Here is a 27,240-nt window from a genome sequence, read left to right as displayed (position 1 = left end):
GATGAAAACAGGCAAAAGCAACTAAAGGAATATTTTTGACATTTTGGGAAATACGCTATTTGTTTTCTTGCAGAGAGAAGATTAATACCACTCTTATAGTTATGGTAAATGTGAAACTACAGCCACAGCTGGTTAGCTTAGCTTTGTCAGAAGGTTAAAAAAAAAAAAAACCTACCAGCACCTCTAAAACTCACTAATTAACATTTTATGTTGTTTGTTTTATCTGTACAAAAACAGAGGTGAAAACCAAAATTTACTGTTTTACATTTAGTTTTTGTACAGAATAAACAAGATATAAGTTAAGTTAACCATCTCCTCACTCCAGCTTCACACTAAAGGGACAAACATGGAGAGCGGTATCAATCTTCTTATCTAACAAATCCATTCCAGTAATTAGGCCGACATGTACACAAAGTGAAGGTGATACAGAAAGCGGCGCGCACAACTCAATAGCAGGAAAGGGTTACTAATACTGTGCACACAAGTGAGTACAGATGAAAAGGCTGGTTGAAGAATAACTTTGAGATAAAGGACTGCCAACAGGATACGAATGTAGCGAAGGTCAGTATGCTTATCTACTGTGGTTATTGCAGGTAAATGTAATAAACTGAACATGTACAGTAGTGGAGCAACAGGACGTCCCAGCACTGTTTTTTCCCCCCCACATTTACGTAGCCCTTTGTAGTCTGAAACAGTGTGAACTCTGTCATTCACAATATTAAGAGTCAAGACACTGATATTTCAAAAAATCCCGTAAATCTTTATTTATTTTTTACCAACATTTGAATCGTCAAAAACTTTACATGAGTTCAAAATAATTTGTACACGAGTCACAATTGGTCATAAATAAATGTGTTCTACACATCTGTGTTACATTTCATGACATGAAATGTCGATTTCACTACTTTTAGCACATTTGCTACTTTATTTTCTGTACATGTAACTCACAATCAGCCCCCAAAAAGTCCCCTGGATTTTAATCACTTTAAGCTAATGACAATCTAAATCATTTTCCACCCTTCTCTTGTGTTGATCTGAACACAACAGCTGCATTTGAGTAATTTCCTTTAAACTGGCTGCATTTCTTCATAGACCTGGCTCAACTAGTATTTGCAAATCATTTGCAGCATTTGTTTGAACACACTTTCTGCAACAGGCGGGTGGAGTTTACAGCAATTTAAGTAGGATCACTAAACTCACTATAAAGTGATTCAAATTAGAGGTGCAAAGATGAATCGATTAATTGATTAGTTGTCAACTATTAAATTAATCGCCAACTATTTTGATAATCGATTAATCAGTTTGAGTCATTTTTTTATTATAAAAAATAAGATTTCTCTGACTCCAGCTTCTTAAATGTGAATATTTTCTAGTTTCTTCTCTCCTCTGTGACAGTAAACTGAATATCTTTGAGTTCTGGACAAAACAAGACATTTGAGGACGTCATGTTAGGCTTTGGGAAACACTGATCCACATTTTTCACCACGTTTTGACATTTTTTATAGATCAAACAACTAATCGATTAATCAAGAAAATAATCGACTGATTAATAGACTATGAAAATAATCGTTAGTTGCAGCCCTATTTCAAATCACACATTATGTGCAGATATTTTGCAAAAAGATAACTTTTTTGGATACTATTTGGGTCAGGTTGTGTCTCAGCACAGAGAGAGGAAGCCAAGTGTGCATATTACAATTTAGAGTTGTCCTAAGACAGATCAGTTACTGATTCCCTGTGATAAATGCCCTCAAATAACAAGAGAGATCAACACACTCAGGTTCTAACTCACCGGAATGTGTCTGAAAACAATGAGACAGAAATGAGCGATCAGATAGTAGCAATCAGATAACAGAGAAACAACACATGGACATGAACGACATGAGGACTGCCACAGAAACAAAATTTAGATCACATACTTGTACAAACAAAAGAATATATGGAGATTTAAGGGTGATTTCTGCTACATTACCTCAAATCTTCCTTTTTTGCAACACAAATCTGACTGAAAAATATCAACATTTACAAATGCAAGTTTTCCTTTTCTTCTTTCATGAAAAGTTTCCAAACAGCAAAAACTTAAAACTTGGACACACAACTTAACAAAGGTTTTAACAACTTCTTTATCGCCTAAACATAGCAACATGAGGCTGGAAAAGTATGGCTACTACACAGCTGACAAAGCTGCAGAGATGTTGTGCTTTGAGCAAAGACAATGAGCACATGCGCCCTACAGTTAAAACAGGTAGCATGACTCGTGAAATAAATAAGGAACAAAGGGAGACAAAAACAGGAAACGCGTCTGATGAACCAACTACTGCTTACTGTTTAGAAAAATGTGCTAACAGGTTTTGGAAATCTATTCGACCTCTGCACACCAGATGACCATATTATTGTTTAAATATTTTTTTTCAGACTATAAGTCATGCTTCAGACAGTCATACGAAGTACACAAACACATACTCACTCACTGAATCTGATAAATACTTTCCCCAAAAACTTTGACTTAAGTCCTAAAAACACAATTTTTTTAGATGCAATGTTTGTTCCTAAACACTAATGGCGCTTTTCCATTACATGGTACCTGCTCGACTCGCCTCGACTCGCCTTTTTTGGTTTTCCATTACGAAAAAAAGTCCCTGGTACCTGCTAACAGGTACTTTTTTTAGTACCTCCGCAGTCAAGGTTCCAAGCGAGCCGAGGCGAGCCGAAAAGGTGACGTGAAAGCGACAGACGGGGGTGTCCTGAACAAACCCGCTATTTTTAAACAGTTTAGCCAGCTGTTTTTTTTTTTTTTGCTGCCTCCAGCTTCTTTAGAAACAAAATGTGTCTTCTGGCAACAACACACACCTTCAACGTTCGTGTCGCCTTAGGTCACGGCAGTTTACTACGGCGCCGCTTGTTTACAGTTCTGCGGAGGAGGCTCCAGGCAGAGCTTTCGCCGCATCCTACGTACACACACACACACACACACACACGCTGGCTCGACGCACACACCAGCTGACAAATGTATACATCAGGCCACATATTACATAGGCTACGGTGAAGCTCTGCGTGGAGCCTCCACAGAACTGTAAAACAAGCTCAAGTGGCCTGATGTTATACTTGTGCGCTGGTGTGTGCGTTGAGCCGGCAGGTACCATGTAATGGAAAAACGCCATAACATGTACAGGAATGAAAAAAAGCAATTTTAATGAATATTTGAAGAAGAGTTTTTTCTTATTTTGAGAGCAAAAAAACATCTGATATTTCCTAAAAAGTTGCTTACTTGCTGGTTTATCATGTCACAAAAACACTTTGTAACAGTGATGCCACACAAGCTGTGAACTGTGTGTGGGTTAAGCCTTTTTTTTTTTAGGCTTAGCCACACACACACACACACACACACACACACACACACACACACACACTTTCTGGATGGCGATCTCTCAGCGGAAGAAAGACAGAGAAGGAGAGAAATAAAGAGAGAGAGACTACTGGATTGACAGGATGTTTAATCCACCAGTGTACTCCGATCGTCCCTTAGGTCAGTCCGTACATCCACCTGTCTCTCGTGTCAGCGTGTCGTCTCTACGTCCCGCCGTTGTAAGAGTAATCCGCCTTGTTGTGCATCACCAGCTTATTGTCCACAAAGTAGAAGCTGTCAGACTGCGTCTCATACGGGTGCAGGACCATCTCTCTGACTGTGAGCAGACACAAAAACATTAGAGCACTGGTTCCCAACCTAGGGGTTGTGCCCCCCCAAGGGGGCCCAAGATGATTAGAAGGATAAAAAGAATAACACACGTTTTTATACACTACATGTTTTTAGCTATGCTAGCAGCATGGCTGACTTTTCCTCTAGCACCACCATGAGGTTGACATTTGTGGTTTTAAATGTAATGACTCAGCTTTAGGATGGATTGCCATTAAATTTAGTAGAGACATTTATGTTCCACACAGGAAAATGAATGACATTCCTGTCAGCCTACTTTGTATTAGTGCTAATTAGCAAATGTTAGCATGCTAACAAGCTAAACTAAGATGGTGACCATGATAAACATTATACCTGCTTATCATCAGCATGTTAGCCTTGTTATTGTGAGCATGTTAGCACGCTGATGTTAGCATTAAACTCAAAACACCGCTGTGCCTAAGTACAACATCACAGAGATGCTAGAAGGGCTTTAGACTTGTTTCTTGTGAAATACACTGGATACTATCACCTCTTTAGGACACTAAACAAATCCTACAAAAAAAAAAAAACAATACTACAATAACAAAAAAATACTCTTTGGTCAAACTGCTCTTGTGTACAATTAATCGTTTATTCAATCAACAGAAAACTAATCAACAACTGTTTTAATAAGTATTTGTGCCAAATCAGCTACAAACCAAACATACAAAAACATTTAGCCTACTTACTGATGTCCTCAGACAGAGGTGGGAATTCGTAGATGTGTTCACAGGTGTTCTTGCTGCTGGGCATGCAGAAGCCGAACTCAAAGTCAAAACTCTTGAGCAACTTCTCTCTAAAATAATGTCTCTCGATCATCCTGAAGTTTTCTATCGGCTTATCTCCGACCGTGAACTCAACGCTGGAGGGACGATGACAGACAGAAAAAAAGGTGAGTGATACAGAGAAATCACAGACAGCGAGAGAGAGAGAGAGAGAGAGAGAGAGAGAGAGAGAGAGAGAGAGAGAGAGAGAGAGAGAGAGAGAGAGAGAGAGAGAGAGAGAGAGAGAGAGAACACATCCGTGTAAATAAAGATCAACACATGTTTTGACTTACGTGGCTCCAACTTGTCGCAGTCGGAGAAAAGCGGGAGTGAACTGGTAACGGACAAATCGGCCGGCGTTTGGGTCAACATCCCTCTTCTCTCCTGCTTTGTCTAACGTTTGTGTGGAACGGAAACAGAATATAAAGAAATAATACATGAACATTTTCCCTGGCCTGAATGTGGTTGACTGAAAACAAACATGTTACTACAAAGAGTATTAAACAACCCAAAATTGAATTTACCATGAAAGTACTACGTTTATATTCCAGCTCATGTTTGCTACAAAAAAAAAAAAATGTTTTGTTTGAGAATAAGCCCCAAAGTGGTGGGAAGGTACTGGGGTTGTTTAGTAGATGTGTGCAGCCTGCATGTATGAGGCAGTTTTATAATGTTTGTTTACTAACTATTAATTATAATACTATTAAGTAGTTTCATGGTATAATAAAGGTTAAGTGAAAGAAATCCATCTCAATTGACTCGCCTATTGATGGAGGTTTGGTGATTTCAAACAGCACTGTGGCGGTTTCCATATCTCTGATCTTGAACCTGGTGAAGTCAATGTTGTAAATGTTTTCGTCCGAGCTGCACAGATAATCTGAGAATGGGGAGGGAGAGAGAGAGAGAGAGAGAGAGAGAGAGAGAGAGAGAGAGAGAGAGAGAGAGAGAGAGAGAGAGAGAGAGAGAGAGAGAGAGTTACAGATTAGACACAAATACACTTTTTATAAAAACACATCAAGTAGCCTACATTCACTCCCTGATCAATAAATCATATAAGAGGAAAGCAGTAGGCCTGAGTATCGAACCTCAATACTTTTTGAGAGTGAAATGTGTTCACAGCAGAGGGTGATGGTTGGTATCGAAAGAGATTAGACTTTTTTTTTTTTTTAACTTATTCTTTGATCAGATATTTCCTGATTTCATTTAGGAACCTTTTGATTATATAGGCAATGTTTATTTTAACAGTGATGCACAGAGCACTTTTGGTAACTAATAAAAAGTTTAAAACGTGTTAAAGGTAACAAAAATGTTCTTGGCTCTGAAACTCAGGTACCGTATTGACACCACGAACGAGGATTTTTAAATAAATTCCCGCCCCAAGAGGATCACTTACTTTCTTATTACAATATTAAAAATATCTTGTTTGCAGCTATTAAATATGCTTATTCATTTTCTTTATTAATGAATATAATAAGATATTAGATTGAAATTATGACTGAAAATAAATACTAATTAGGTTGTTTTAATGTTAACTGCTGCAAACAAAGAAAATTATTCTCTTACAGTAACAAGCACTAGTTGCACCGCAACACTTTTCATTCAAACCTCTCCATGAACAAAAAGCAACACTGAGAGAACTAGAAAAGAAATACTCTCTAAGTGGCTATATTGAAACATGCACTCCAAACTTGACATACCCAAAAACTTGAACAACAAAACAATGAATGAACAATATATTCATATAACATAAATTCAATCCCATTTCAAATCAGTTTAACTTTTTGACAGCTCCCTGTGACCATTTGAAGTACATTTTTTACATGAATCATAATGTAAAAATGTGTTGGAGAAGCCACACTCACTCACACACACTCACACACAATCACACTAACGATGAGTTATTTTTATTTCTCTAATCCTTCCTGCCTTCATCAGGCAGTGTCACTGCTTATTAGCGTTCCCCGGCACAACAGACACTTTCTGCTTCCTGCCTGATCCGATGATACTGCAGGCTGGCAATTGTAACACCAACATCTCTCTCCATCATCTCCACTGAGGCCTGCTCCCTCCCTTGCCTCACACCAGCAGCCACAAAGCTCACACAGATTAAAAATAAATTAATACATTTGGGATAACGTTGTTTCAGGGATTTGAGAGTGGATCACTGCAGGTCTGAGCAGCCTCGAGAGAAGCAGAGTCAATAAATGTGAGTGATTACACGTTAACAGATCTGCGTTTGTCACGCAGACACACAGTGTGTCCGCTGACAGCCGACCACATCTGTCTGCTCAAAGACCAACAGCAACAGCAGTGGAGACATGGATGTCTATCGGTACAGCGAGGGATCATTTCATCGCCAACGATGGCAGCTCTGATCGGCTAATCAACCCACCAGCTGTTCTTTATGACACATTGACAGCTTCCAGCCAAAAAAAAATGACAATATCCAGATGTTGCTATCAGATCCCAACTGTGAATCTCATGCAGGTCTGCTTTTCCTATTTCTTTTACAATATAAAGTATTTTGCTAAATTGATAAAGTCAGTAACAAAATTTTGTACATTTCTAAAAACGATAAATAAGGTTTTTCCGTGAGGGGCCAGTGCAACAGTGCATGTAGTTATGTCTTTTAGTTTGGTAGATAAGGATGTGTGTAGGAACAGACTGACATCACACTGGAGGGGAAAAGGTCTGACTTGAAATTAACTGCTGATGCAACACACCTGGCAACCGACAATTGCGCATGGCCGTGGCTATTGATCGCACCTGCATCATTAATTCATGACATGTTCCTGTAAACCATCATTGATATCAGTGATATCTCAATCATCATTACTAAACATCAGAAACATGTTCAACAATTCATTTACAAATGGCTTCACTAGAATGAAAAGATCATTTACATAAGGACATAAAAATGAGGCTCCAATGAGTGAAAAGAATGATTAATTTGATCACACAAATTCATTTTATAATTAAATAAAGTTTATAAATACAGCAACACCCTAATCAAACAGCATGTAATTTGTGCTGATCTCCAGCAGCCAAAATGAGGTAAATGATTGGATATCATTTCAACAATTAGTAGTAGTTCACCAGTGTAAAATGTAAATGAGATAATATGTAGGTCAGGACCAATTAGGATGAAAGTGTTTTTAGACACTTACTTACAGTGTTACCAAACTGGAGCCTTTTTGCTTCTTGAATGGCGTTTATTTCTACATTAACTCCCCCTGGAGGATTATCTACAATACTCCCCGCATGTTATTTCTCATGTTTATATATTTATGCCAAAGCATAGAACCATAACCTGAAGTCACAGCGTGTTGTCAACTCAGTTTACTGTATGAGCGGAGTGTTCCTGACAGAGCTGATCTGATTCCTTGTGACGCTCTGATGCCTTTGCTCCTCTGTCAGTCTGAATGCTAAGGTCGGCGCTGATCACACTGCCGTACAACACATGAAGATTCACACAGCCTCCATACACACACAAAGCAAACAAACACCCTCAGCAGCCACATCATTTGAATGAATAACATACAACATATATGGCTGCAAGAAGTCGTAGCATTAATAACAGTTCTGCATTTAGTGTGTGTTCGTATGCACGTGTATATTACACTGAATCACAGCTGGTGTTGTCCATTTGCTAACCAAGTGCTAAGAGTTACCTTTGAGCCTCCTAATGAAGAACCATGAGGTCAAAGAGTTGTTTGAAGTGTGTTGTCTACATGCTCTCACGTCATCTCACAAAACCTAAGGTGTTTGTAGTAAATATATTTAGCCAGTTAGTATCTCCAATGTATTTAAAATGATATTGTCATTATTGTTTGCATTAGTTTATATAAAACTACACATAGGATGCTATTTAACATATCCACATATTGATATTTAGTGTGCAATTTTTAGATTAATCTAAAAAATTAGAAGCCATCAATATATTGCTGAGCATATATATATGTTTTTGCTGCATTGGTTAATCAAAGATATATTTAAATGTATATCTGATTCTCTCTGTCTAATTGTCTAACGTACATTTTTTGTAATATCCAAGGTATTTTAAGTATGAATGTGTTGTAGTTGATTTTATTGAACGTTTTACTGATAAAAAAAACCTGATGATTTTCTGATGAGATCTTTGACACAACTCCTAAAGACAAGTAAATCCAGCATCAGCTGAGCTTCTACAAAATATGGAAAAACACAGTCACCATCAGCTAATACTTGCAGGATATTACAGTAAAACAGAACGATAAAAATAACAGGGCAATACTTTGGCAATTTCCAAGTTGTAACCTTCACTGATTATAACCCACGTTTTTCTCTACCGCATGCATAACCACAACCAGCGACTCATGTGGCGGGCTCTGTTCGTGCAAGATTACAACTTGGAAAACCGTCATAAAGAGGTGATCTACTGTGGGAGGAGAAAGGCACTTAGGCCCAACACCACTCACATTGGATTAAAAAAAAAAAAAAAAAAACTTTAGTTTTTTGTATGAAGGCAAATCCAACTAGTCACTGGAGGGAGGAGGTAGAATTAAAGCAGCGAGGGGAGGGAGCAGCAGATCAAACTGGGATAGCTGAATTGCTTGAAATTCTGAATGACCCTCCCTACATTTTGACTGCCTGGTTTCAACATTAAATATGCCAAATTACAGGAGAAAGATGCTATTAAACGCCATTCAGTTTACAGTAAACTTGTGTTTGAATAACAGAACTGGTTTGTTTTCTCAAATTCAGCTTAATATAAAGAAAGAGACTTGATGTGTAACAATCTCCTCCCCTAAGCCCTCTGAACTGCGATGAAGTGAGTTTGATAGCATGCTGGTGTAGAGGAGCGACACACCTCGTCCCTGTCTTACTGACCTGAATTTGCCTGCTGATGACCACAGTATCATAGCAACAGTGCTGAGGTCAAAATGGGGATGGCTTTAAAATGAGAGACAGTTTAAAAAAGACCAGGTAAGGAAGAGAACCTGAGTTTGGTTTGATGGAGGTTCATTGCAGACATTTCACATTTGGCCAAAAAGAGGCCTCTGACATGTTCTCAGTTGTAGACAATATCTGTGTTGGGCCTTCTCCAATTATATGACCCATCTGTATCATCTCATAACGATTTTGACGAGCAAATAAAGTCGACCTTGTTTTAGCACCAGCTACCCCATTTTAACTGCACAGTACGGAGCATTTAACTGCATCAGATCTACACCAGCACACTACTAAAATAGTACAAGCCGAAAATTAGTGCAGGCCTAAGTGGGTTATTTGAGCTCTGGGTGCTTAACAGACCTTGTGGGTTGAAAAATAGAATGTATTCTCACAGATAATCACTTGGTTATTTTGCTTTCACACTGAAGACCTCAAAGTTCCACAGGCCGGTTCAGTATGAACCAGTTATGCTTGTATGAGTGCTTTTGTCACTCAGCGGACACAAAAATAAATCTCACCACTGTGAATCCTTTTAAAGCTGTGAAACTGCATCAGTGATGTTCATGAATACAATTGTTATTAGACTGACTTTAGCTCAACACTGATCAAAGTTCTAGCCATGAGCTAAATTTCATGTCACCTATTTCAGAAACTCCCAACAGAAGTAATGCAACGTTAAAACATACTGTGGCTACAGAATATACTTCTTCCTGATTTGCTGGAAGGCGTCTGTTAAAACGATATATCAGAACACCTCTGACTGGATAAGACTGCTAGTAACCGGCTGAGGTATAAGTACGATGATGCATTACAAGTTGTCCAGATATAGAAAATAATACATAATACAGTCCTCCTCAACCAGTATTTCCCAATGTCGGGACAATTTATCAATTGAGTCTGACTAGACCAATGGTCCAAAACCCCAAAATATTCGATTTACTAAAATGTAAGACAAAGAAATGTGAGTTGTGATGGGCATTTTTCAGCTTTGGACATTTTATAATCAAAATTTGTCTCACATCGTAAGCATCTCTCCTTGATCCACTAGCTGCCTGCCCCCTGAATACACTGTGAAAAAGCCAGGGGTCGTAAACGTCAAACAACCCACCCCCCCCATCCTGTGCCCCTAGTGTTTGTTTAATGTTTACGACCCCTGTGTTGTCTCCCGAGACCGGGATTTTTCACAGTGTATTCAGGGGGCAGGCAGCTAGCAGATCAAGGAGAGATGCCTACGATTTGAGACATAAAATGAAATCGCGCTGAAACCATGCAGGAACTCATAGTGCACCTTTAAAGATGCAGCTCACAAACTTTATGCTATTTGAAAGTCACTTTTCTGAGAATTTATCCAACACAAAGTTTCCTCTTCTGTGCTCCAAGCAGCTTTTTGACTGAACTGTTAAGTCTGGCTGAGCTGTGCTAAGCTGTCAATTGTGAATCATGTCACTTCGAGAGGGAATCAATTTTAGCCACTTGAGAATGTGCAGCAGCAGGAAAAAAACAGAGACAAACGAGTCACAAAGCAACAGAAGGGCTTCAGGTTGTTTCCTGCTTTGTTCGACCACCACAAACGGTGTCAAGCAAGCGTGAGTGAGTGTGTACATATGTCCATTTCTGTCTATGTAATCTGTCAAGTGACAGCACAACTACACTGTTAAACAGGGGAGCAGAGGAGAAGAAAGAAAGGGAAGAAAGTAGAGGAGGAAGTGTGTGGGAGAACAGAGACGCACGCTCCACTGGCTGTAACCACAGGGAGATGCTTCACGTTGCCGTAGTGATTCAAGCATGTATCCATGTTGCTGTGGTGATTCACACATGCCTCCTCTTGTCTCCAGCGATGACGCTGTGAGATAGGAAAGTTTGAGTTTCCAAGACCATAACAGGATCGAGCGTGGGAGACAGAATCATTACGTGTTGTCCGTCCCTGTGAAGCTAGATTAATGATCCAATGCGTAGACTCAACCATGGGGATCACCCACAAAGATGTGTCGAAATACAGATAGACAATTAAAGAAACCATCAGAGTACGGTGACCATCAGAGGGAAGGAACAAGCTGAGCCAGAGGATGTTCCCAGAGCTCTTCCTCTTCTCAGTAAGCTGTGATTATGGACTGGATGAGCAAAGTCTCATTCCTCATCACAACATAAACGTCCTGTATTATACTGAGCTATATATAAGAAAAAGTAATAGCAATAAGGCAAAGAGGAAAAGGATAAGATGATGAAAATATGATTTAAGTGAAGGTATCTTTGCTGTAGGACTAATTACAAGAGAGTAAAAAGACCAACAGTACATGTAGAACTAAAGCTGGGAGAAAATCTGACTCCAAGAGTGTTTGCATGTTATCACACTCCGTATGTATCGTAACAGCCAATGGAACAGTGTTGTGTAAGTAAGGCATTATACTGGCCTTTAAATAGTCAAATGCCCTGCTGGCCACCTGTTAGCTAACTACTGGTTTAAGACCTGAGTTGGTGATAGATGTAGGTGTTCTTGTGCACATAAGAGCTTCTTGGCTGCCACCTCTCCATGTGTTTCTCTATAAGAGGCCTGTTTGAGATTTAGGGGTGTGCCTTAATTAAAAACTGCATGAAGTAATCAGCAGCTTTTTATACTGTGACATGAATACACAAATTTAAATGAGCCATTTCAAAAGCTCTTTTCAACAGTAAGTGTGGTAATCAAAATGTCTCAAGTGGTAAAAGAGGCCTTTAGACATGACAATATATACCAACTTGGTTTATCAGTGAATTAGGATGTAGTTAAAATTCTCTCCTGGTCAACTTACAACAAGAGTAAAATATACTACTAACACGTTAATGCATCAGTAGGGTGTATGAACGAAAGTACATTTCCAGCATAATTGCCTGACAAAGTTGCTGCGTCCGGAACTTGGGTTTGCAAAAAAGATATGCAAACAACCCAGAGTGAATGTATGTGCGGAGTAGCCACACCTATAACTCCACAGCGCTGTGGAGATAGGTCTGGCAATGCAAGCCTAAAGCATCAGTAACAATAATGAAAAAATGTAATATATAGCAATATAACAATGCAGCGGCTGTTTGTCTGCATAACAAATACTTTTACTTTTGCTACTTTAAGTATGTTTTGCTGATAATACTTCTGTACTTTTACTCGGTTTTTTACATTGTGGTATTGCTACTTACTTAACTACTGATACTATACCAGTCTTATTGGATGTGGTGTCTACAACCTTCCTGACAAGGTTATTTTCAATCAAGCTACCTGACTACAGAATTAAACTGCAAACTCCAGCTATAACATTTAAACAACTGTTAAACTGAGTTAGAAGATATCTGTAATATACTGTATATATCTGTTCAAAAGAACGAGTGTAAGATTATAAGCACACGCAAACATGACACCTGGGTGTTTTAATTCTCTGCGCTGGTTAAAGTGAACTCATGCTAAGGAAGCATACAGGCTGCTTTAAAGGATGACACCCTCAGTGACCCCTGCACCCCCACTCCACACATTTCTACTCAAATATAATCATCCTGAAGTGAAGAGGATACAATGCAAGTCATGTATGTTCAGAATTAACTGCAAATAACTGTCATCTGCATTTTGTGACTCCTTAACTGCTCCATCAAGTCTAGTTTTTCAGCCTGGTTGCACTTATTACACACACACGTTTTTTTAAGCATTACTTTCACCCGCCACCATAATTGTGTGCTAAACTTAACCTCCACACAATACTGGTAGGCTGACAGGTCACAGGGCTACTGGACTCCACCAAAAGAGGTTTAAAGCACATATGCACACAGGTTAACATTTAGGAGAGCGGGTCTCCAGTGATGCATTATCATGTGTTTGAATAGGGCCTATGTAGATTACATAAAGAAGGGGAAACGGCAAAGACGTGATACATGACTCATACATGAGCTGTAACATCTCGACACCTTTGTCCTGCTTTGTGTCAATCAACAACCGACAGTGAACTTACTTTCTGTGATTTTTTGCAAGCCCAGAACATCATCCGGAGTGATCACCGTGCTGCCTTGCAGGTCCTCCTCCATGGTCCCCGGGACCCCCACGTCAGTCGAGTTGCAGCCTTTCTTCACTTTCATCGCCACCGTTTGCTTCGGGCTGCCGCTACTGCTGCTGTCTGCGCCTCTGCCCGGATTATTACCGGCAGCCTTCTTAGCGGTTGATGGGTCCTGGCTGTTGCCTCTGCTGGTACAAGAATAGCTCATTCTCCGCTCCTCCTCCCCCTCTCCTAACCCAGAGCTTCCAAGATACAAAACAGTTGCCTCCCTCTCCCCCTTCCTCCCTCCCTCACCGAAGGATGCACAGTTGCTGTCTGTTATCCGGTGCCTAATTCAAATCCGCTTGGGCTTTATTATGAGTCTGCAGTCTGTCTCCGCAGACGGATTGCATGCAGCGCCCAAGGCTCTCGTTGGTTGAGCGCAATATGCGGAGAGCGGGCTGATGATGTCTGCTGCTTTTCTGCGCAGCTGCTCTCAGATACGCTATTTCGGTTGTGTCAAGTCAAGCTAGAAGTCTCTGGGAAAAAAATCTGCTGGGTTTGAAATTGAAAAGGAGGCTGCAGATGGCTGTTGCTGTCAAGGAGGGGGAGGGGGCGTCGCAGCAGCCCTTTAAAGCGGGGTCGCGCTGCTGGTGCTTCTGCGCGCAATCGGCGCATCAACCGACAAATGCGCGCAACAATCCAGTTGACACAACTTCCGAGGTAAAAGAAGTTTTCTGTCAAAAAGATGATGGAGAACACCGATTTGCAGACTTTGTGCAAACAGTCAAAATTGACAAAGACGAAAGGCAAACACTATATAGTTAATCTACAGGTGTACAATTGTCATTGGATAATTGGCTGAAGAGGATTTCAAATCTATTGGATAATGGATCCAAGGGTGGGCGTTGCCAAAGTTGTCAAAGTACCCCTCCCCCTGCATTATAAGTAGCCTACATAAGAAACAAAAGAGCACACATATATCTTAATGGAAAGAGAAAGCACAATTACAGTTTTTTTTCAACTGCTTACACACAAAATACTTTCATGTCACACGATTTTTTAAACCTCTCACTCAAAGTGCAAAATTACACAGCAAATCTCCAAAACCATAAGCTATTTCTCAGCCTTTCACTCAGTTTTGAATTGCATAAAACACTTTTTTCAAAACACTACACAGAATTCTCTACCTAAGACACAAAAATCTAACAGGAAGTGACTTGCTTTCCTTTTCTAAACACAACCAATCAAAATGCTACACTTATTTACCAGGGCACACACACACTCTCCTCACATGTGCAAACATAACTGAACACTAACCAATCACTGCTGTAGTATAGGCCTATACATAATTCAAAGGCCAGATTACCTGTTTTGAACAATGGATGCCAACAATAGACAGAGAGCAAGGGGAGGAGGAGGGACAGACAGGGGATGACAACGAGGAGGAGGAGGAGGAGGAGGAGGAGGGAAGAAGAGGAAGGAGAGCCATCTCTGATGAGATCAGGGCCACACTTATTCATCATGTGATCAACCATGGATTGATCATGAGAAAAGCCCATCTTGAGTAGCTTTACAGTGGTGTCCATACTGCATGCAACTATCTAATGACTATTTTAGCATTACAAATCAATCAGACTTTGTTTATGCATACAATCCCCCCACCCCCCTCCACCACGACAGACAAACACACACACACACACACACACACACACACACACACACACACACACACACACACACACACATTCTTTATTCTAAAAATGATACCTTTGGTTTACACATATTTGTAGTTTTGTTTTCTTGTTTCATGCTACTGTATACAACACTGTGCTACTCTTACAAATGTAATGTTTTGTCCAATAAATATTTTCTCTTTTACTGTAACATTACATTGTTGTTTACAGTGCACTTTTCAACCACTCTCAGCAGATTACTTTCACTCTAGAACATTGTAAATGTAGATATAAGCCTATGAAAGACAAAAGAGCTTTAGATTTAGAACAACAGTGTGTACATGGTATATCCAAAATCCAAAAATATACTATTATGAAAAAAGTATTTGCCATTTGATGCAAATGCTTCATTTTGAGATGTGTTTATGGTTTTTTGAATGCAGTGTTTCATTTTGAAGGAGATGTGAGGCATTTTGCATTTTGTGTGTGCAGTTTTGGGAATTGTGTGTAGAGTTTTGAAAAAAGGAGACAGTTTTGAAAACGTGTGTAAGCAGTTGGAAAAAACTGTAAGACGACAAAAAGTACAGGTATCCTATTGCATCCATCAAGTGTAATAAATTAGAGAAAACATGACATGTACAGTTCTTCATTTAGGCCAAAAGGCTCAACTGGGTTAGAGTGTCAATCCAACATACCTCTCTGCACTGAGTTGATTAGGAGAGGGGGGAAGTTCCCAGGACTTGAGAATTTAATGCAAGACTTACTTGAATACTTCTTCCACCAGTGTTCCAGTTAGCCCATTAAAATGTGTTAAGTCTAAGATCTGCAGCCTCATTTACATTGATGAATTCACCTGTAATTAGCTAAGTTTTCTCCAGACTTTACATTTATAGCTGTTGTCTCCTGCTGGAAATGGTCATAACTGTGGCATTGTAGAAGAAAATCATATATTGGTATGTTGGCCCTATAAACAGGCAACATCAGATAATTGTAACCCAGTATTAGAAGCTGAGGAGATAGCCGAATGGAAACAAATGTGTGAGCTTCTAATCCTATTTCTGACTCTCCTATTGATGGATACATGTCACGATTGAAGACTGGAGAGGAGGCTTTTAAAGTGCACAATTTGTGTCTATTAACAAAATGACACCAAAACATACTCAAACCAAAATACAAAAAAAATGAGGCAAAATAACAGCAAACAAACAAACAAAGCAGCAACCTCGCAGCAAGCTGCCAAGTATCTTCTTTTGTCTCCTAAAGCCCTTTTAACTCAGCCCCCCCTAACTGGACGCTACCACCGGCACAGGTGATTATAGGGTGAGCTAACCTGAACAAGCAACATTAACACATTTTCTCAAAACATCATTACAATTGGATAGATCAGTTACTGCTGACATTACTATTTAAACATATATGTGCACCCACAACAATAGGCACCCCAAATATTATAAAAATGCCATTTACTGCAGAACTATCTTACCTATTGTTCTACTCCTCGGGATTGCCCAGCCCCTCCCTACAGAAAAGACCTAATGAGGCAAACCTGCATGCACTCTCCCTGATTAAGCTGGTGAGCAGCTGATCTACACCTCACATCACAGGCAGAATCATAGCAAAACACTATGAACCCAAAAAACCTGCCGAACAGGCCTATGTCAAATAATAAAGTAACAAATTAAAACAATAACCTACAACATTACACTGAAATTAAGGATTACGCAGACACCAAACCGTATTAATTTGGGGAACAGGGCCCAGTGGAAAGGGAGAAAGGAAGCCTTTTCACAATACGTCTCTGATGACTCACTGGAGATCTCAGTCACACATGATTATCTATCACAGCTCTCACACACTGTGTGTGATTATAACAGTGCCAAACCAACTGAAACTGCAGTTCAACAAAGCCCCTGTTAAGACAAAGACAGAGATTTCAAGGAGCCATTGTATAAAGTTTTCAGCTACATTAATGTTTTATATGTGGCTCTGCACTGATTGACCCCAGAACGCTTGAGAGGTATTAAAGAGTGTGAGGATTTCCTAAATTATCATCATTATAGACCTGGAAACTCAGGATTTATGTGTACATGTTGCACCCTAGAGGCAACCTGCATTTACTGCAAACCTTTTTTTCTAATATTGACTTAAGTTTGTCCTTTTCTGGGTAGCTGGGGAAAAAGTATGAATTGTGTTACTATACTGTATCTATTTTGATGGGTTCCCCTGACCCAGAGTATGTAATTCATCATTCAATTAAGACAAGAGGTGACTGTGATAGTTGTTTTAGTTCATATGCTGACCAAAACCCAGATATTCAATTCTCAAGTTCACAAAGTTTAAGGCTAGCTTTTTCCAAACAGACGTCAAAACAGATTTCTAAATTTTAGCTTGTTTTTTGTAATTAGTATTACATGTGCAGGCTGTTCGTGTGGCTGGTAAGTGTGTGTGTGTGTATGTGTGTGTGTGTGTGTGTATAGAGAGAGAGAGAGAGAGAGAGAGAGAGAGAGAGACTGTATAGGGTGGTCTGCTAAACATGTAGCCTATAGAAGATCTGAGGTTTTGTCATGTTGATGCATGTACACTGAGAGTCGGCTATATGGTCACTGTGGGCTCTTCACATCGGCCTGCTGAGTTAGCTCATCCTTTTGTCACGCCTGAGCTGCTGCTGCTATCATCAGCAGAAACACACACACACACACACACACACACACACACACACACACACACACGCCTGTTCTTTTTCTCATTCTGACCTGAACAAATCCACTTTGATCAGGAATGTGCTCACAAAAATATTGTTATTGTGATATCATTTGTAATGTCCACATGTATCTCTCTCTCTCTCTGTTGTAGAAACAATCACGGAATAACATGGACACGCGCGCACACACACACACGCACACACACACACACACACACACACACACACACACACACACACACACACACACACACACAGACAGAGAGTCTGGGCAATGTGCTGACCTCAGTAAGCCATTCCTAAATGTTTATTGTCCAGTGCAGCTAGAGGAAAGAGGAGGATGTTCCTACCAGCTGCTCTCTCTGTTATTTACTCTATGCTTTCCTGCTTTGATGATACAATAAAGAACACTACCAAACATACATTTTGATTCTGAATACATTAAATTTGTATTCATTAAGTTGTGAAACATGAACGGCTTTAACAAGAGTGTATTTAAAAGCATGGTACAGATAAATCAAAAGTTTAAAAAGTATTTTTTGTTCATAGAACTACCACTATATTTTCCTTGTGTAATAATAATCTATTCACGCTGCTACCTAAAAGTTTAACTTCCAATTACATCAGTCAATGCCAACATGCTGCCACTCCTGCTAATGAGGCCTTTCAATCCAATACATTTTGCCTGTTCAGTCTGTGCCATTGCCCCCCCCCCTGCCAACCTTCATTGTTGATTTATTCATTTAGACAGGTTTTAGCAACAGGTACATTCATTCACAACTCACATTTGCACCACAAACGCATGTCCTCTGCTGGTGTTCTCAGACAGGGTGGCTGCTTTTTGATAAAAATGTATATATATGAACACCCATCAGACTCTCTTGATGGACTACTGCCATTTTAGTTTAAACTCTACTCATCTTTGACTCTATTGCCAACAAACGTGTCCCTCTTCCACCGCACCATAGATTGCTGCATTTGTTATGATACATAAAAGAGCCTGATTAGATTTCCAACGTGGCCACCATCTTCCTATTTCAAATCCAGTGTTAACGTCATTGATCATGTTTTTCCAGCCGTCATGAAACTTGGTATTCAAGTTTTAGGAAATTAGATTGCCGTTGAAATGCATTTTCAAATGATTCAACACAGGATGGAGACAAGCAATTGTTCTTCGAGTCTTGACAAAAAATCATGATCTCTGATACACATGCTGCACATGTATTGATAAGCAAAGTCAATCAGAGTTGGTGGCGCTGAGACAAACTCACAACACACTATGACATTATACAATACAATGAGGAAACATATATAATAAATATTTGTATTACAGACTGAAGGTTATTATCATTCATGATAGCATCCCAAGAGTCAAGCATGTGATTGGTTAAATATTTGTAATTATCTAATAATTTAAAAAAGATATTGACAAATTGACCAATGATTGATTAGTATTGTCTATATGCATTTATTTGGAGTTTTTGCAACAAATGGCATGCAAATCTTTCCAAGGGTGCCTGAAAAGTAGCTTTTGGAGAATGTGCCTCTTTTTACTAAGTGTAATTTTTTTCATTTGATAAATCACAATATTCCTTTATAACATGCTGTTAGTGTAAATGATTACTAACAAAAACTTTAGATTTAATCAAGACTTAATTTAAACATATCAAAACTGAACTATGATTTCACTATTTGATAACTGATCTACAAACTGGTGGAGAAAGCTTTACTGTTTCCCCCCAAAATATAGATTAATCACAGAGCAGTGTAGATGTGTGCCCTCTTTGTGTTTGCATGAATCACTGTGTGTCTGTGTGTTAACCCCTCTGTGGCTCACACAACAACACAATGGAGTCCAAAGCAAAGTGCTGACACGAGTCCAGGCGTGCCTTCCCCCCTGCCCCTGTCACCCATGGGTGTATATATACCCCCATACACACCATCTCTGCAGACCGTTCAGTGGAACTCCTGCGATACACAGTTCACCAGTTTGGGTAGGTCAAACCAGTGGACAATACAGTACAGTTTCCAAATCTATGGACATGATGTAGTAAGGGTCTCTAATGTAATATATCAACTAAAAACAGGGAGCCTTGATTGGTTGCAGTGAAGACATAATGGCTTGTTTATTACAATTACTGCAAATAAGGGTTTTTTAATACAAATCAAGGAAAGGAAATAGGTGGGTAAATGTTATAGGCTTATACAGTATGTCTCGTGAGAAACCTGGGAGTGAGGTACAAGCCTCTGAGAAAGCTAAAATGCCACCCAGAGTAGCAGACAGGATGAGGAATAGGTGGTTATTTATTATACAGATTTGTTTTTTAGTGTTTTCTTCCATCGGGGGGCCTGACTGTCTGTGTATTTCCCCACAGGTACTATAGAAAAACAAGACAAAATGGCTCTGACAAATCCCATGCCCATGGGCCCTTGGAAGGTAAGCATATGGTGTACACGCTTAACACTACATAACCCATCAGCACAGGGAGTAGCAAGAAGTTCCAATGCATTATTTGGCACCGTTTCGATTGCTATGTGTCTTTTTTAGGCTAACTCAACTGTGTCAGACTCACCTTCATTCATTATTTTGTGTTTTACAGATCACCGTGTACGATCAGGAGTACTTCCAGGGCAGGCGTATGGAGTTCACCGCCTGCTGCCAGAACATCATGGAGTGTGGGATGGAGAACATCCGCTCCCTGAAGGTCGAGTGTGGCGCGTAAGTACCCAGAGAGCATTTCCTCACTTTTTGAAATGCTAAAGCTGATTTAAAAACTAAAATGGAGCATCTTTTTTTTTAGATTCTGAAATTGTGCTGATTTTATTAATGTGAAAATTGATTTTATTTCCTTGGTTTCTGATTTTATTATTTTCACTCTCCACTTTCAGCTGGGTGGGCTATGAGCACTCTAGCTTCTGCGGCCAGCAGTTTGTCCTGGAGAAGGGAGACTACCCTCGCTTTGAGGCCTACAGTGGCAGCAACTCCTACCGCATTGAGAGGATGATCTCCTTCAGGCCCATCTGCTGTGCTGTAGGTTTATCATGCAGCGCAGTAACAGCCCTCAGTCCACTTTAGGCTGAGCTTCATCTCAAATTGTGCTAAACCCCCTCTCTCCTCATTTGAACAGAACCACAAGGAGTCCCGCATGACCATCTTCGAGATGGAGAACATGACCGGTCGTCAGTTCGAGCTGTGTGATGACTACCCCTCTCTGCAGGCCATGGGCTGGATGAACAACGAGGTTGGATCCATGCACATTCAGAGTGGAGCGTAAGTCCATCATGTTGTTTGATGTGAAGCTTTACACACCTATCAGTAACAGTGAGCTACAAACACACACTGGCTGGGAATAAGGATCTGCTTTGGGCACCTTCAGCTACTTACATAACTATTTTTAACTTTACTTAATTTTGTTTAAAATGTATGCATTTAATAAGTATGTTCTTGTTTATTCCTGCAGCTTTGTGTGCTACCAGTACCCTGGCTACCGTGGCTACCAGTACATCATGGAGTGTGACTGTCGCGGAGGAGAGTACAAGTGTTATCGTGAGTTTGGCTCTCACTCCCAGACTCCCCAGATTCAGTCCATCAGGAGGATCCAGCACTGAGAGGGCAGCACTTCCATCGCACTTCCTTATCTCCTCCTCTTCTCCCTCATCCTGCACTTCCACCCCTCCTTCTCTTCCTCCTCTCCCCCAACCCCCATCTCCCCGGCTTCGTTGATCAAAGCAGGATCCCGGGCTGGACTTCAGGTGCTTACTGGTGTCAGTTGTTCACAGCACTTTTGCATTTTTTAAAGAAACATCATAAAAGAAAAGAAAGATGTAAGAAAGACAGAACATAGGAATGACAGAATTGAGAGAAAAAGCTGAATCAGTGTGAAAGCGAGGCCTCATCTGCCAAGGTTTTCTGCAGAACGGTAAAAACACAAGTTTTTGCTCTTTTTCATCTCCATTGATGGCATCATTATCATCATCATCATCGTCATCATTGTCTTCTACATCAACACGATCACCAGTCTTGCTGTTACTGTGATTTCCATGACTGCCTGTGTTCAAGACGATGAATAAAGAGAATGAGCAAAGAAACAGAGATATTCACAATACGAGTGACATGTACCTTAATTACATTACATTTGTGTCTTTTCTTTCTCTACTGAAACTTTGACACCGCTGGTGACATTAAAATCATAGTGCTTTAATGAAGAGCTGGAATAAGTTAGAATACATACTGTATGATGTCAAACAATGCAGAATTAGATTTTTCAAAAAAACAACATTAATGGGTTAAATACACACAAACTGCATTTGAGTTTGACCTGTGCTGTTACATGTCTACTGAGTACTAATCCACCTAAACTAAACATTATAAATTAATGGATGGTTACAGTTTAAATTGGGAGTTCAAAAGATCCCCCTAAAGCTTTAGGATTTAAGGAGGAATAAACTAAGATTGACGAATAAACTAACATTAAGATAGATTAAAATGAGTCCATGTTGTGAGCCATGTTTGTGGACAATATGGGAAATGTATCTCAGTCTGCCTCACATCCTATTGATGGAAAAGATCCTCCAGAAATAGCCCATTTCATTTTCAGTTTCTTTTTTGGATGAGTCTTAAAAGAGATATATTATACACAGAAGTCAAATTTTCATTTCATTTCTTCCACCTGCATTTAAGCTGAAATGCCTTTTAATTTTCTTGCTATTTGCATCTATCTGTAATAATCTTTTCATAATAGGCCTGTAGTGGTGGGAAGTATTTACTCTAACACAATTTTTATACTGCAATAACTGTATAATAATAGCCCATAATGATGGGCCATTTTGTCTGATGATCATGCTTTAAGTTTTGATACTTCTGTTCTTTTACAACTGTGACATGTTAATGCATAACTTGTAATGGGGTATTATAGTTTAGTATTTTATTACTATTTTATTATGTTTTCCCTGACATGGCTCCATCAGCATGGAGCTATTGTCCAGCGATGAGTGTATTTCAATCATTAAGCAACAAGCCTATGCTATCGTGTTTCACATTTTAACCCCAGGGATAATAATGAGTGAACGTCCTCGCTTAGAGACATTGATTTTGTATTAGTAAGTGGTTCGCTTGCGGCCAGAAACCACCGGAGGACGCTGTAGCTGAAATTAGAATTTGCGACAGTTGTATTTTCTTGACGGCTGATGACATGTCAACAACAAACATGGCAACCAGCAGCAACTATTGGGAAGGTAAATCATGTTACAGCATCTAATTTAAAACAACTCTCCGCATGTACATTTTTTATTGCTCGTTGTCGACTCAGGTTAAACACATTTAACATTTTCCGTAAGACGTTACGTTAATAAACTTTATATCCGCGCGGATATAAAGATACCTTTAGCTGGTTGTAAGCTAACCTGTTAGCTTGTTTGCCGTTAACATCTATTTGAAAAGTTAACGTTATTAGCGGTTAACTATCGGACTGCTATCTGAAGTGTGGTGAGGGGTGGCGGGGGTGTGGCTCTGGGGGCTCCAGCCACGAGTGTTTTCTCAAAGGTCCCAAATATTTTAGGGTTTTAAAATAACTTCAACTTTGTGTAATTTCCCCTCAGTCTCTCTGACTGGACTGGCAAATCACTGGAGCAAAATGTCTTACATCAATTATTGCCTCTCTTTAGGTGGCAGGAGTGAAAAACGAGTCATCCTCAACATTTGTTGTATTTTTGATTTCAGAGTCACAATGGTAATCCTTAACCTAGCATTGATGTTTGCATATATTGTCATTAATTTCTTTACGATTTGATTAACTCATTACCAAACTAATGTTCGCCACACATAGCTTTCATGTATTAATGACTGGCAAGCTGTAATCCTCCAACAAGGTGAATTACTGAAATATGCTGATTCAATCCACAGGGATTTCATAGCTTCTAAAATTGTTTTAAAAACACTTAATCAAAAGTGAGAGTCTCCCTTTGGCTACAACAATGTGGCCCAAACGGTTTAATTTCATGTCTAGGTCAAACACTCAAGCCTAACTCTTGTTTGCCATCTTAAAAACCATGCCATGCTTGGCTTATATACAGTGGTGCTCATAAGTTTATGAACCCATGCTAAAGTTGACTAAAAAGAGGAATAAAAAAATCATCTTTTGGAAATTGATCTTAATGCCCTAATTAAAAAAATGAGGAAAAATCCAACCAATTTTCTTTGTGAATGAATAATGTATCGTAAATAAATAAATGTTCTTCCTTAAAATACAGGGGGCATAAGTGAGTACATCCCTATGTTAAATTCCCATAGAGGCAGGCAGATTTTTATTTTTAAAGGCCAGTTATTTCATGGATCCAGGATACTATGCATCCTGATGAAGTTCCCTTGGCCTTTGGAATTAAAATAGCCCCACATCATCACATACCCTTCACCATACCTAGAGATTGGCATGGGGTACTTTACATAAGATAATTTCTCAATGCAAGTCAAACCAGCTATTAGGCTAACTGAAATAAAACCAATTTCAAAAAGATGATTTTTTTTATTCCTCTTTTTATTCAACTTTTGCATGGGTTCATAAACTTATGAGCACCACTGTAGGTCATGCCATTGCAAACTAAAGCCAACAGTGCCAACTTGAAGCCATATCTGGGCCCGATCTGTCTGCTGTGAATTGATTTTTTTTTTTGGTGTCTATATGATGCCTTCTATCTTGTCTGCTTCTTATTGCCTATTTTTAATTACTATTTTGTTTGTCTACGTCCATGTTAAAATGTTCGTATTGAGTGTTTCTCTGTTTCTTTACTCAGATTTGCGTAAACAGGCCAGACAGCTGGAAAATGAGCTGGACCTCAAGCTGGTCTCCTTCAGTAAGCTCTGCACCAGCTACAACAGCAGCAACAGCAACCGGGACCAGCAGACAAGAGACAGCAGGTCAGCTGCACACTCCTCACTTCATTTTAACAATGGAAGACTTCTGCTGACCTTGGATATAGAATTTAATACAATTACTACCATTGTAAACTACTATTAACACATGGTTTTGTATTTAGCAAAGCATTGTTTTTACATTTCTACCGAAAAACTGATAATTAGTATTTTTAACTATTAGCAATTTATTTTGTTAGCCATTAACTGGGCAACAGAATATCATGAACACACAGTTGGGCTGCAACTAACGATTATTTTAATAATCGATTAATCTGTCGATTATTTTTTCGATTAATCGATGAAACGGCTAAAAAAACAAAAAACAAAAAAGCATTAATTTACATCAACTCAATACATACTTACATACATGCTTGTTGTTTTAGTTAATAGTTGTGTAAAGGTAAGTAACCCAAAGAGAAGATACAGACCACACACACACACACACTCATTCATTTGTAGACCACATTTAAACACAGCTTAAGATGACCAAGTGCTATAAAAGAACTTTAAAATGAAATTAAAAAGTACAACACTCACACATATATTTGTCAACAATAACTGATATGGGACAAAGCACAGATTATATACATGATAATAGATTGTAAAAATTAATGGGCCAAAAAAAGGCGAGTGAATAAAAACGTGTCTTTAGTCCTGCTTTACTACTGTTATTAACGAGCTAACGCTAGCTTGTCATGCTTGTCAAGCTGGATAACGAGTAAATACCACACCAGAAGAGGGACATTACGTTCCTCACTTCAAAACGGAACAAAAGCAGGATTGTGTAGTGACTTTACCCTGCTGTTGAACTCCCTTCCTTCTCATCAAGGACTCCAACATGTTTACATTTTAGGTGCTGAATCATCACCGTGGTGCGCCTGTGCCATGCCGTGTCGCTTTTGCTTATCTTGCAATTAACACGTTTTCAATTTATTTAGTGTGAAATGCTCCCACACCTTGGATGACTTAGGTCGTACTGATTTCTCTGCCTCCGCCATGTGTTTCAGAACAACGTTACGGGTCCTCTACCCCCGCTCTGCTCTTTTTTCTTTTCTTTCACTCCGTGCTGCTCTGCACGGCACTCAACTCAATTGCTTTTATCTCCGCGACTGAGTGGCGTGTCACGCGACACAACGAATCGATAATGAAATTCGTTGCCAACTTTTTTTAATAATCAAATTTTATCGATTTTATCGATTCGTTGTTGCAGCCCTACACACAGCTAGTGATGGCGAGATGAAGCCTCATGAAGCATGAAAGCTTTTTTTAGCAAATTGGTTCGCAAAAGGGTTCATTTCTCGAGGCTTCATTTGCTCACAACACACGTGTAGATCATGGATGTACAATACAACCGTGTAGATTCGAACCACTTCCTAAACCAGTCATGTGGTATGGACGGACAGCGAGGCTTTGGATGTCATCAATGACGTCATTTGCCTAAAAAGATACAAGCCTCCATACGTGCTTCATGGATTACCATTTTAAGCACCGACCACTCTTGACACAAATTGGTGTTGAAATTAATTTTTTTTTCCTGTTTAATTGTGTTGTGTAGTCTGTGCACTCATGTTGTTTTTGTCGGACATTCAACTGTACTTTTTTTACATTCAACTTTTTATAGTTTGAATGAAAAAAATTACTTACTTAAGAATTACCTTGAACTTCTCCCTTCATTCTTAAATCAGGTCCGATTCTGCTGGCTCATATCAAGACAATATGCTCGTGGCCATGACTACTGAGCTGGAGCAGCTATTGGCCAATGTAAGTCAAATATCACACATATATGGGCGCTAACATAGTTGAAGGGATTTTAGGGTCTTCTTCAGAAGCAGGTGTTGAAGCCTAAAACCCAGGGGATGGAATAGATGTGATGCCAGAAATATCGAAGGGAGTTTGATTTATAATCATTGTTTTTAGACATAAAAGTGAGCAGCCAACCAAAGCTGATTGTGTTATCCTGTGTTTTTATATGCTGCGAGAACTACAGTTAGTTTTACAGGTTGTACAGTCTAGGTTAGCATTGAGGTTTATGGTTATTATAATACATTCATGTTCACTTTGAAATTAGTTAGACTGTAGTCTGATAGTCTAAATTACAATCTTGCCAAGTTATTCAAATTCTACAAGGCTGTCTTATGAAAAAAAAATCATTGTTTTTATGGCTACTTGTTTTCAGTTTTATCTTGTTTTTTTGTTTTGCAGCTTACTGCAGTCAATGACAAGATGGCAGGATACACAAACACTCCGGGGGCTTCATCACATAACGCAGCATTGATGCACACCTTACAGAGACACAGAGACATTTTACAGGTATATACTTCACTTTCTCGTACTACTTTCTCACGCTGAAAAGTGTTTCAGCTCCCCATGCTAGTCATTCTAAGTATATTCCATATGTTTAAGAAGAAACATTTGTGAAATTGTAATACATTTTGGCTGTTGTTTTATCCCATAGGACTATACTCATGAATTCCACAAAACCAAAAGCAACTTCTACAGTCTGCGAGAGCGAGAGGACCTACTAGGCTCTGTTCACAGAGACATTGAGTAAGT

At 39.4% G+C, this 27,240-nt stretch overlaps 3 protein-coding genes and 1 long non-coding RNA gene across 4 annotated transcripts in view; 2 read left to right on the top strand and 2 right to left on the bottom strand.

Moving 5' to 3' along the window:
- Window positions 1–312: 312 nt before the first annotated feature.
- Window positions 313–27,240, bottom strand: LOC116036937. The gene is made up of 3 exons (XR_004101759.2): window positions 27,230–27,240; window positions 15,146–15,157; window positions 313–445 (listed from the first exon to the last, which is right to left on the bottom strand). It is a non-coding gene; the product is annotated as an uncharacterized LOC116036937 (long non-coding RNA).
- unc119b (unc-119 homolog b (C. elegans)) lies at window positions 3,418–13,644 on the bottom strand. Its single transcript, XM_031280593.2, has 5 exons — window positions 13,380–13,644; window positions 5,243–5,356; window positions 4,773–4,872; window positions 4,405–4,577; window positions 3,418–3,683 (listed from the first exon to the last, which is right to left on the bottom strand). The coding sequence occupies exons 1-5, from the start codon at window positions 13,627–13,629 to the stop codon at window positions 3,571–3,573; spliced, it is 750 nt and encodes a 249-aa protein (XP_031136453.1). The 5' UTR covers window positions 13,630–13,644; the 3' UTR covers window positions 3,418–3,570.
- cryba1b (crystallin, beta A1b) lies at window positions 19,666–21,881 on the top strand. The gene is made up of 6 exons (XM_031280594.2): window positions 19,666–19,771; window positions 20,153–20,214; window positions 20,378–20,496; window positions 20,667–20,808; window positions 20,906–21,048; window positions 21,239–21,881. The coding sequence occupies exons 1-6, from the start codon at window positions 19,690–19,692 to the stop codon at window positions 21,384–21,386; spliced, it is 696 nt and encodes a 231-aa protein (XP_031136454.1). The 5' UTR covers window positions 19,666–19,689; the 3' UTR covers window positions 21,387–21,881.
- LOC116036929 (Golgi SNAP receptor complex member 1-like) overlaps window positions 22,905–27,240 on the top strand; it is a 44,094-nt gene continuing 39,758 nt past the window's right edge. Inside the window, exons 1-5 of the mRNA XM_031280591.2 lie at window positions 22,905–23,012; window positions 24,567–24,690; window positions 26,373–26,448; window positions 26,890–26,997; window positions 27,143–27,234. Coding sequence (XP_031136451.1) covers window positions 22,970–23,012; window positions 24,567–24,690; window positions 26,373–26,448; window positions 26,890–26,997; window positions 27,143–27,234 — 443 coding nt within the window. The 5' untranslated portion in view covers window positions 22,905–22,969. The remainder of the gene's footprint in view (window positions 23,013–24,566; window positions 24,691–26,372; window positions 26,449–26,889; window positions 26,998–27,142; window positions 27,235–27,240) is intronic.

The sequence above is a fragment of the Sander lucioperca genome, chromosome 13 (genome assembly GCF_008315115.2).
Source record: "Sander lucioperca isolate FBNREF2018 chromosome 13, SLUC_FBN_1.2, whole genome shotgun sequence".
Lineage (NCBI taxonomy): Eukaryota > Metazoa > Chordata > Actinopteri > Perciformes > Percidae > Sander > Sander lucioperca.
This window is presented reverse-complemented; position numbering and strand designations above follow the sequence as displayed.